This window comes from Macrotis lagotis, chromosome 4 (assembly GCF_037893015.1).
Source record: "Macrotis lagotis isolate mMagLag1 chromosome 4, bilby.v1.9.chrom.fasta, whole genome shotgun sequence".
In the NCBI taxonomy this organism is placed as follows: Eukaryota; Metazoa; Chordata; class Mammalia; order Peramelemorphia; family Peramelidae; genus Macrotis; species Macrotis lagotis.
The window spans coordinates 267,801,234-267,813,697 of record NC_133661.1 but is presented as its reverse complement, the minus strand read 5'-3'; the positions used below and the strand labels follow the sequence as shown (position 1 = coordinate 267,813,697).

Here is a 12,464-nt window from a genome sequence, read left to right as displayed (position 1 = left end):
TTATGTATAAAATAGTAAATCTTTATTAAGTATAACTTATTTTTTAATATATAATACATATTATTAGTTTCAAAGTTGTCTACTTTTTCTGTCTCCCTCCAAATTTCTTTCTGTCCCTTCTGTGTATTTTTAGCACCTTTTCTTATTTTTTGAGAGACATCATTGGCACTAATGCTACTTTCTTAAATTCCCTCCCTAAAAGAGACTCTCTCTTGTAATAAAAAAAAGCCTACCCATGCAAAACAAATGAACACATTTGGCCACCTCCTTTTCCAAGTAAAGTCAACAAGCGTTTATTAAACATTTACTATGTTCCAGACATCATGCTAAGTGCTGAGGAGACAGAGAAAAATAAAACCAATTCCTTCCTTCAAGGAGTTTACAATTTATTATATCAGAATTTTGTTAAATAGTATCTTTAACCTTGTTTCTCAGGGGCAACTACAAGTTTCTAATTATCTGTGCCAATAGGAGTAATAAATTGTTACCCTGAATTTCCTCCCCTAACTCCCAAAATTCACTTTGTGAGGTATGATCACATAAGAGATACATGACAACAAAACAGAATATTATGTGGGTCAATATGTGGAGAAACCAATCAATTCCTCAACAAAGAGGTGAAGTCTATAAGACTATAATCATGGGCAGTGGTGATATCTTTTTCCTTACAAAGAGGAAAAAAATATTGATTACAACTATTTACCTGTAGATCTGTCAATTTATCTTGTAAGCAAGAGATGCTCCTTTCCTTTTCACTAGGAAAATCAGAAAGAATTCTGACTTCGTTGTTTTGTAATTGCAGCTCTAGATTGTCTCTCTGTGCATCATATCTAGGAAAAAAGAATTGACATTAATAAAGAAAAAAAGGCCAAAACATATCTACAATACCTTAAATTGAAAATATCACTCTCAGTTGCACAAAAGGAAACATGTATATTAGTTGGGAACTACTTAATAGAGGAAATGGACTTCTTAATGAATAAAGCATAATAAAAGCACATCAAAATATAATGCCTTCATAATTTTTTCCTTGCTAAAGATCAATGCTTTTATAAAGGACAGAAAAATTATTAAACCCCTACTAATGTAACAGCAACCCTATTATGATTTCCATTTTACAGTGAGAAAAATGAGGCAGACAAGAAATAAGTGACTTATGCAGATTCACACAGCAAGGAGATTTCTGAAGTCAAATTTGAACTCAGGTCTTTCTGACTCCAATTCCAGTGTTCTATCTACTGTTCCACCTCAGTACTTCAGTACTTCTACAATAAGGCAGTTTATTTTAAATAATTTACCTTTCCACTAACTTTTTAAAAGGCATATCACCATCCTTCTCTGTATGCCTTTCATCTTCATGATGCTTTAGTATGCTGAAGTATTCTAAGTCAAAGCTAGCAGGTCCAGAAGCCTAAATGAAAAGGAAAAACATTCAACACAACCTTTCCTAAATAAGTCATCTTCCAAAAATGCTACCTAGACTTGTTACTGATTCTTTATGCCAACCAGAAGTTATAACAAAATCATCTGGATTCTCAACTGAGACTCCACACCCCAGGTACAGGGATAATGATAATGTTTGTCCTTCATTCTCAAAGAAGGCCATGACATCAGGGAGGTGATGAATTGGATTTGAGTGAGGGGGTGCTGCCTCATTTTCTCCTCCAGAGTCATCTAGGTCCAGTTGCCAGATATGGATCAGGTGACTGGAGATGACCTAGGATGTGAGGTAATCAGGGTTAAGTGACTTGTTCAAGGTCAACAATTAATAAGTTTCTGAGAATGGAATTGAACTTAAGTCCTCCTGACTTCAGGACTAGTGTTCTACCCACTGTGCTATCTGGAGAGCAAATCTCTGTAACTAGGAGGATCAAGAAATTGAAGGAGTCTCTCCCCCCACATATTCTAAAAATGGCCTGGGAACAAAAATAATAAGAAAAGGTTGCATTTACATAATACTTCAAAATTTTCCAGTTGCTTTACAAATATTTTCTCCTTTTTCTCCTTACAATCCTTCAGGGAAGTAGATTTTATTGTTATCCTCATCTTAATAATAATAATAATAGTAATTACTAATGACATTTGTGTAAAAGCTAACATTTATATAGCACTTACTATATATCAAGCACTGAACATTGATAATAATTGTTATTAAATTAAGTTATTAAATAATAACAATCACTATTATTTCATTTGATCCTCATAGTGTTGCCAGACCTGAAACAAATTCCAGAAATTCAATTTGTAATAAGGAAAAGACCTGAGATATAGATGCTATTATCCTAATAATAACCAACATTTATATAATAGTAACATCTATGTTTAAAGCACTATGCTTAGTATTTCACCATTATTACCTCATTTGGTCCTGGGAGGCAACTGCTATTATTTGTCCCCAATTTACAGATGAGGGGACAAAGGTTAAGTGATTTGCCCAGTATCATACAGTTAGCAAGTATCTGAGACCAGATTTGAATTCAGTCTTCCTGATCCCAGGTCCTGTGCTCTATCCACTAGACCAGCTAGCTGGCAGGACTAGCTGAAGCAGATAGCCCTTGTGATCACACAGCTAAGTAAATGACTAAGTAAGGCAGGATCTGAATTCAGGGCTTCCTGATTCCAAAGCCACTGTGCCCCACAGCTGCCTATAGTGCTACAGTAGCATATTGCCTTTAGTGTTACACTGTCTTCCTGCCCTTACTGCTATATTGTCATACTGGAACCTCCCATTTACATAGAATAAATATACTTTAAAAAGCCCATATCACTGGAATTCTGAATACTCAAATTTTTAAGGGAAAAATGACAACCAAAAAAAAGCTTATATTAGGTAATTTTTTTTAAAAAGTGATTTCCTATATAAATAATGTTAATGTTGTTCAGTCGTATCCAACTTTTTGGTGACCCTTTTTTGAGGTTTTCCTGGCAAAGATACTGCCGTGGTTTGCCATTTCCTTCCCCAGCTCATTTTATAGGTGAGGAAATTGAGGTAAACAGGTTAAGTGACTTGCCCAAAGTCACATAGTAACTGAAGCCAGTCTTGCACACAGAAAGATGATTCTTCTTGACTCTAGGTCTGGTGCTCTATCCACTGTGCCATCTAGCTGCCCCATAAATCATGAATATATATATATATATATATATATATATATATATATATATATCTTAGTATATATTTGATTCAATATCCTATACATGAGTATAATAATATTATGATAGTAATCACTAATGTTCATGATGATAATACATATTGTGGAAGAATTCTAGAAGAGAAAATAAAGAATACATTGTTTACTATGGAAATTTATTATTCCTATTTCGTTAAAATAAGCTAGTTTGCCTTTGAAGCTGATGAATTTTCCTTCATTTAAAGTTTTTTTTGTTTTGTTTTGTTTTTTAGTTATTGAAAGGCAATGGGGTTAAGTGGCTTGCCCCATTTAAAGTTTTTAATTGAAGGACGAATGACTACTTGTCAGGTTCTTTGTAAAGTGGATCCTTTTTTTTCAGACTAAATGACTTTGGAGGTTCCCTCTGACTCTGAAATGCAATACCTCATGTGACCAGAACCCTAATTTCAGCCATGCTGATAAAAAGGAATCTACTTTATTGGTAAGTATATGTACAGTGTTGTGTGTTATAGCATTGAAAATTTTTTCCCACTGGATTTTCTAATAAGAGACAATTAGGTGTTGCAGTGAATAGGGTCCAAGACTTAAGAGTTAAGTTCAAAATTCAGATCCTACCTCAGACACTTACTAATCATGAAAAGTTGTACAAGTCATTGAACAATATTCAGCCTGTTTCCTCATCTATAAAATGGAGATAATAACTGCACCCTACTTTATAGGGTTTTGTGAGAATCAAGTGACATAACACATGAAAAGTGTTTTGTAAACTTTACTATCATCATCATTCAAATAGTATACCTCTTCGGAAGAAGGTGCATCATTTGGTTTGGAAGGTTGTGCCATCTTTCCAGAATCTCTTCCACCATTTTCAGATACACTTAGAGATTTCCTAGGAAGTAAAAGAAATTTTCATTTTAAAGTATCATAAACCTTGCTCAACCCTCCAAAAGCAATACTATCAGTGTTACAGTACTATATAACATTTTTCCTATAAGTTTTGGAAGAAAATGGTTTCATACAGGTTTTCCCTGAAATTTCTCATTTCTTATAAAATACCAACTTTTTTTCAGACATCTGAGTGTTTTCAATAAGGGTCTTGAGCATCATATAAATCTCAGAAGCAGTATTCTTAATTCCATTTTGTCTTTGTCCATATTCTATAATTGTTTTCCTTATTTCTTGTTGACTTTCCTCTAAAGTCAGCTCTTCACTCAACTCCCTCAGGGCTTCCATGTGATGATCAAGCTGACACAGGATCCCTTCATCAGAAAAGCAAGCCTAATTAAAGAAGTAAAACAGCAGACAAAAATTCATTGTGAGTTGACATAATTTTTTTCTATAATGTTTGGAAACTAGTGAATTTTCATAAAACTGAGAAGTTGTTATCTTATTTCAGAATTTTTTTAATTTTTTACTGATATTCTTTGTTTTTACAACATATCACCAGGGATGTGGGGGGTAAGGAGAAGGCAAAGTTGAGCCTCACCTCTGATGGCAAATGGTTGAGCACATACAATTAAAGGCATGCCAGGTTTATGTATTCAACCATGCACAAACAGAGGTGAGGCACAGGTGAGACACATCGCTAACTCCTCTGCCTCCCCTCATCTCATGTCCCTATAGATTACCATCTAAATATATCCTCCTTCCCTTACCCAGCAAGTCATCCCCTGTAATAAAGAATAAAAAGAGCAATAAAGCAGTTCATTAAAATTAATCTTTACATAGACTAAATCTGACAATATAAAAATAGTTAGCAATTAAGATTTATAAAGCACTTTACATTTATTATCTTATAAACCTGGGAAGACTTATAGAAATTTATGCAAAGCAAAATGTGCAGAACCAGGAGTGCACAGTAAACACCAATATTGTAATTATGAAAGACTTAGCTACTCTGATCAGTACAATGATCCATGACAATACTAAAGGATTCATGATGAAAATTGCTTTCCACTTCTGTCCCAACAATAAGGTTAAGTGACTTGCCCAAGGTCACACAGATAGGTAATTATGAATGTCTGAGACTAATTTAAACTCAGGTCCTCCTAACTCCAGGGCTGGTATTCTATCCACTGCACCACCTAGCTGCCCCTGCTGTCTACTTCTAAAGAGAAAATGAATCCTTAATGCAAATTAAATCACAGGTTTTTCCACTCTACTTTTTTGGGTTTTTTTTATAACATGGCTAACATGGAAATGTTTTGCATGACTTCATATACATAATTGGTATCATATTTTTTGTTTTCTCAATGGGTAAAGGAGGGGAATAGACAGAGGGAGAAAATTCGGAAATGAAAATACAAATTAGAAAATTAAATTACATTTTTAAAAAATGTATTATCTTACTTAATCCTCATATCAATCATAGGAGGTAGGTATTATTAGTCCTGTTGTACAGATTAGAAACTGAGGCATACAGATGTTAAGTAGGTTGCCCAGGGTCAGACAGATAGTAAGTGTCTGAGGCTGGATTTGAATTAGATTGTCCTGACTGCTAATCCAGTCCTTAGTGCATTGGTCCACTTAGTTGTGTAACAGTATAGGCAATATTCTCCAATTATAGTCCCCTACCTTGGCAAAGATGAAACTGAAGCAGAGAGAAGATAGGTCAAAAGAACAGATTCACACAGATAATAAGTGTCTGAGACTAGATTTGAACTCAGGTCCCCAATTCCAAGTCCAGTCTTCTATCTACTGCATCCTATAAATGCCTCTAATATCCTAATCTCTCCTGAAACAGGTTAAGTTTCAATGAGATACAAAGTCTCCAGAACAAAATTGTCATAATTTTAAAAGAACATAAGTAAATTAGAATTCTACAAGAGGATAATGAGTTCTTTTATTTCACTTCAACAATTACTATATTGCCAAGCAGTGAGCTAGGTTCAGGCTTTTAAAAGAAAAACAGAATAGGAGTCCCTGCCCTTTAAGGAGCTTACATTCTACTGGAAGTAAACAACATGCACACATAAGCATAAGCAAATATAAAATTATAGTGGATGGAGGGAAGAACACTAGCAACTTGGGAGTGCAAAAAAAAAAGGTCTCTTGTAGAAAGTGGCACTTTAGTTGTGTTTTTTAAGGCAGCAAGACCAAACGAAAGAAGGAAGGAGTAAGAGCATATCAGGTATGGAGTGACTAACCTAAAACAAAGGTTTTTCTCTCAATTCAACAAACTCCAGTGGCTCTTGTCATGCCTAAAATCAAATACAAACTGTTTGGAATTTAAAACCTTTCAAAACTTAACTCCTCCACTACCAGACATTGTTCTTCTTCAAACACTTTATGGTCTAGCCAAAATGGTCTTTTTACTGTTCTTCACTCATGATCCCCCATCTTCTATCTCTCTGCTTTTGTATACTCCCTCCTCACCTAAACTTCTTAGAAACCCTAGCTTCTTTCAGAATTCAGCTCAAGACCCACCATGGCACTATCCTTTATCCCACTAACTTCTAGTTCTTCCCCAAAAAAATTACCTTGTATTTCTTTGTTTATCTTGTTTATTCTTATATGAGTATATCTTAGCTCCTTAAGACATAATAATATGCTTGATGAGGGCAGTTTCATTACTGTTTCATTAATGGCATATAAATGTTTAATACTTACTGATTAATGGTATACAGTATGGTTATAATGACTTCTCTTATCCCTTCCAACTTTTGAATTCTGAGTCATGTCCTATGTGATTTCACAATGGTACCATTATTTGAAACCCTTAAAAAATTTTACTATTAATTAGCATCTATAGTACTCGCATTTGGATGCTTGGGAACTCATATTTCCCAGCCATAAAACACTTGTGTGTTACTGTTTGTATATGTGTGTGGACTATTTAATGAAAGAACCAGGGGAAAATTCAAAATTGATTTTGGACTAACATTGTAGGTGTCAAAGAATTATCCCTGAGTTGAGGGATAGTTAAAAAAATTCTATTCAGCCTGATTTGTTTGAATTTTGTCCTGACACACTATTCTTCACAAATACTTCAAAGCTAAGTCTTGTGTGCTTAATCAATAAAAGTCTACCAATGATGCATATTATGCTTTCCTAGAACACTAAGATCCCTCAGAGATCAGTGGATCTCTTTTGAAAGCAATAAAAAAAATTACACATTCTATATAATTAAACATTAACTATTGAATGAATTTTTAGAATCAATAATAAATTAAAGAATTCAGGGCTATAACAGAATTCCACACTGGAAGTGATAAATCCAGAGAAATACATCCCTGAAAATTATCTCCTTAGACCAAACTCATGCCATTAGATAGAAATGTCTGAAAGTATACCAATGCTTAAGAAAGAGAACTAACATGATATCAAATAACAATTAAAATGTTTATAGGAATCAGCCTACCTCATGTTCTTCTATGAGTCCCTTGGTCTTCCCTTTATTGAGTAATTTTTTCTCTTTATTTAGTTGCTTTTCAAGTTTCGATATGTTTTCAGAAATCTTTTTTTCAATTTCAATTTTTATTCGATGAATATATAAATCTATTTCTTTAAGAAGATTCTGCAAAATAAAATAAAAATAATGCTTACCCAATTCCACTCATCAAATTTCTGCCCATACGCTAATAAAGGTCAGTTGATATATAACCCATTCCATAATTATTTCCTCCAACTAAAAGTGACATCTCCCTCCTCTGAATTTTTTATTTAGAGGACTTTGTGTCTCTATTTGCACCTTTATGTTCTAAACTCATAATGTAGTTATCTTTAGATATGTCTTACCTCCTCTTCTAAGTTGTAAGCTCTTTATGGGCTGGTCATTGTATCTTCCTTAATATAGTGCATGTACATTTAAGCCATTTAATAAATACTTACTAAATGAATGAATGGATAGATGAATCCCAGGGCTAAGAGGGAATTGAAGTAACTACATCCCCATATTTTGTGGAGGATGGCATTTAATGCCATTCCAAATAATAACATTTTTCTTCCATTTTTAAAAAATAAATACAATGTGGTTTCAGTCAATGCAATGACATATAAATATTACAGATATCTTACCTTCCACTCTTTAGAAAACTCTCTGCTCATTTCTTCTAAGGATAGCTTTTCATCAGGAGATACAATATTTTTAAGTTGTTCAGCAACTTTCAAAAATTTGTCCAAGCTTTTACTGTTTAAAATGGCTAGCATGTCCTAAAAAAAGTACATAAACACATGAAAACCACAATATATGCAAAAGATAGGAAAGAAAGGAACATCAATAAAGCATTAAACCACAGAAGAAATCAAAGAAAACCAAAGGAAATTTAGAAAAGGAACATAAAAGAAAATTTTATTCCAACCATTCTGTATTTCCCTCTGCTTCATGATTCCCTTCTTTTGTTCTTAAATTTTTATTGTGATCTCTAATCCTTTCACCACTCAGTACTTTCCCAAGTCTTCACTCCTACAGTGGCAATAGTCCCCTCCCCTTGTTGAACCATTTTAATACTACATCATCCTCTACTGTGGAGTTTCTTTTCCCCCTTATCTTTTTAGCTCCTCATGCTTTGCCAATCCAAAACCTTGGGTTACTTCCACCATCCAGTATCTTTGCTTCTATTTACATTTTATTGAAAGAAACTAGAAAAAATCATGATGCGTTACAAATAATTTCAAATAATGGTACCATTGTGAAATCACATAGGACATGACTCTGAATTCAAAAGTTGGAAGGGATAAAACTGGGTTCATTATAAATTTGTTATGTAGTCCCATCTGTGCCCTTATGGTAGCAAGGCATTTCCTCACTAATTGATTTCCTATTTGACTCATAATAGCAGCTATTCCAAGTCTTTTCATCTGCCCTCAAAACTGCCATGACTATTCCCCCACCCCAGACTCTCAGTTGAAAACCCTACCTCATGTTTTACTGAAAAGAAAAACAGAGAGCATTTTCTGAGAGCTCCCTCTTTGCCTTGCCTCATCTCACATCAACCAGATGCCTTCTGCCATTATCACACAGAAAAAGGCGGCCTTTCCATTTTGTCTTATCCATCATATTACTTCCCTCTGTTACTCCCATTCTCTCATTAATCTTCAATTTCTCTCTTTCTACAGGCTATTTCCCTACTGCTTACAAACTCACTCATTTTTCCTGAATCTTTGAAAAAAAAAACTACATGATCCATCCATCATTCCTAGTTTTTATTCTATATCTCTTCATTTTATGGCCAAACTCTCTACTATCAGTGCTTTTACTCTTTCTCTCCTCTCATTCTCTTCTAAACTTTCTGTAATCTGGCTTCTAATCTCATTCAACTGAAATTTCTCTATTCAAAGTTACCAATGGCATCTTAATTGCTAACTCTAATGGCCTTTTCTCAATACTCCTCTTTAAGGATTATGTAACTGCTCCATTTCAGTTTCCTTTATTGGATATTCATACAGCTCATGGTAACTGAGGATGATCCCAAGGTCCTTTCCTTAATGTGCTCTCTTCTCTTTTTTTATACTTGGTGATCTCAATAGCAACCATGAAGTTAATTGTCATTTTTATGTTATTCTCGGATCTATTTATTCAGTCTTATCATCTCAGATCTATTTATTGTCTTAACATTTCCAGTCTTACATATTCAATTACACATCTCAAACTGAATATTCTGTAGATATCTTAAACTCATCATTTCCAAAGCTAAACTCAGAATCTTTCCCCAAAATTCTCTCCTCTTACAAATTCCCTTATTACTTTTGATGACATCACTATATCATCAGTTCCTCAGGTTTTTAACTTAAGTGTCATTCTTAACTCTTCAATTTTTTCATTCCACATATCCAATCTGTTGTCAAGTCCTGTCATTTTAACCTTTATGCTATATATCATATAGGATGCTTTCTCTTCTCTTAAACAACTTTGATGCAACTCCTCATCATTTCATGCCTCCACTATTACAATAGCATTTCATTTATCTCCCCATCCAAAGTCTTTTACCACTCTGGTTGAACTTCCAGTTAGGTGCTAAAGAAATCTTCTTGAAGTACGGGTCTCATCATGTCAGTCCCCCCCCCCCCCAATAAACAATAAACTCTAGATTAACTCCAGAATCAAATATTCAAATCTTTTTTTAAAGTTTTTTAGGCCCCTAGAAACTTTTTTTGTCAAAAATTAAGCTTAAGACTAAAGAAGAGAACCATAGTTGGAGAGGGATAATTTCTTTTAAGTAGTTTTTAATCAATTCAGTTGAATAATAATTCTTAATATTTGTAAAGTATTTCATTTTATTTTTGAGTTCATGAGTTAGATAAGAAGGAGATCATCTTTTTTACTTACTACTATGTGACCCTGGACAAATCCTCTACCTCAATTTTCTTATCTACATCCTATTGTCTCTATTTCCCAGATGACAAAAATGAAATAATCAAGTGACTTGCCTAAGGTCATAGTTGCTAAGCTAGAACTAAGACTAGATGAGTCAGGTCTCCTGTATTCTATTCCAGAGCTATTTTCACTATATCACAAAACATTTTTAAAAAGGTTTACATTAGAATCTGAATCAATTTTTTTCATTTAAATGAAGATCTTTTTAATTGTAATTGTTAAGTCACTTTCACTACTATTAAGAAAGAAATTCAGAGACTGGAAAGTTCAAAGAGGCTAAAAGAAGATAATGGCAGCCTAGCATAATTTTTGTTTTTCATCTTTATTTATGTAATAGAGAAATAAGTGCCAATAAATATTCTATAAATAATGGTAATAGAGATTCTCACCTTCTTTTGCGAAATCAAGTCTCCAAGTTTTCCTTTTTGTCTAAGGAGTTGCTGAGCCTTTGTAATATCTGACTCAAGTTCCTTCTGTGACTTTTCAAACTTGACCCTAACATCCATTTCTAGAGAACTCTCATATGAAGCCTGTAGTACAGCATCTAGCTCTGCCATGTTATTCTAGGAAGAAAAACATTTTTAAATGATTCACATTTCATTCACTGTTTAAAGAGTTCATATAGAAAATGAAGAAAACAAATTTTTCATCTAAACTTTGTATCTTTTCCAAAGTTTTGCACAGTGATCTATAATTCAATTCAACTCAACAAAAGCTTAAGTATCTACTAAATAGATAAGTTGAAGTCAGATTATAGAGGACCTTGAATTCACATACTTAATAAAGGTTGGTTGAATTAAAGTTCTTTCAAATAGTTGCTTGGTTATTTAAAATACAGATTCTGATATATTTATGTGCCACTAAGAAATAACTATTTTAAACTATAATGCAAAAATAATATTATGCAGGTAATTTTAAATGAATGGTAGAATTTTTTCAGATCATTAAAAGATAAGAAATCATATATTTAGAAAATGTACTATGTTAGGGACCTGAACTTTGTCTTTTGCTTCTTTAATCTGTGTCTGGAGTCCAGATGTATGGAAATGCTGGAAGAGTGCTTTGCTTGAAATATTTTGTGCTATTATTTGTAATGCATTTTCTTTCCTAGTCACATGTTCTTGGTACATAGATCCTCGGGCAATCAGATTCTATAGAAACAAATGAGAGCATAGTCATAGATACCATTAATCCAGATGAAAATCATGTTAATCCAAAACCATTAAAGATAAATCCAGAATCCAAGATTGTTTACATAGTAAATGTTCATTGTTTAGCTTGAAGAAAAACTGAAGATGTAGTCTTAACACAAATTTATCTTACACAGCATCATATACTACCTTATAAGAAAGAAGAAAATAATTCAAAAATAATTAAGAGCATATTTAAAAATTCTTTTATGCTTTTTCTTTTTTCTCATGGTTTTTTCTTTCCCCTCAGTTCTAATTACTCTTTCACAAAATGACTAACATGGAAATATATTAAACATGATTATACATATACAACTTTTACCAGACTGTTCACTGCCATGGGGAAAGGGGGATGGAAGGCGGAGTGGTAGAAAAATGTGAAACTCATAAAACTGTAACTGGATGAATACTGAAAACTACCTTTGCATATAATTGGAAAAATAAAATAAATTTAAATTAAAAAAAGAATATATATTAATAGGTTCTGAGAAGCATCTTGGATCATTTTAATGTTATATCAATTCAAAATTGCATATTTTATGCTATCAATATCTCAGTATGGGACCAACTACAAGTAAAATAATACTATTTAAAAGATGAACTGAATATCAATCATCAATATTAATTATAGGAGCAGAGATTTAGACCTAAAACTAATTTTAGAGACTCAAAATCTCTAACTTTAGAAACCAAACCTCAAAGGGACTTGACGGAGGTCATACAAGTAATTAGTGACATGACCATAGTAGACGCTAGAACTGAAAGAGACCTTACAGCCCATCTAATCCAACCCTTTCATTTTACAAATGAGAAAACTGAGGTCCATTGAAG

General features: G+C 33.3%; 1 protein-coding gene across 4 annotated transcripts in view; it reads right to left on the bottom strand.

Moving 5' to 3' along the window:
• The window catches only part of SYNE2 (spectrin repeat containing nuclear envelope protein 2), a 414,448-nt gene that overhangs the window by 268,609 nt on the left and 133,375 nt on the right, over window positions 1-12,464 (bottom strand). For all 4 annotated transcript variants that reach the window (XM_074235980.1, XM_074235979.1, XM_074235982.1 and 1 more), the window contains exons 20-27: window positions 11,436-11,594; window positions 10,833-11,006; window positions 8,145-8,279; window positions 7,489-7,644; window positions 4,189-4,406; window positions 3,927-4,017; window positions 1,299-1,411; window positions 704-830 (exon numbers count right to left, since the gene is read on the bottom strand). In XM_074235980.1, coding sequence (XP_074092081.1) covers window positions 704-830; window positions 1,299-1,411; window positions 3,927-4,017; window positions 4,189-4,406; window positions 7,489-7,644; window positions 8,145-8,279; window positions 10,833-11,006; window positions 11,436-11,594 — 1,173 coding nt within the window. The remainder of the gene's footprint in view (window positions 1-703; window positions 831-1,298; window positions 1,412-3,926; window positions 4,018-4,188; window positions 4,407-7,488; window positions 7,645-8,144; window positions 8,280-10,832; window positions 11,007-11,435; window positions 11,595-12,464) is intronic.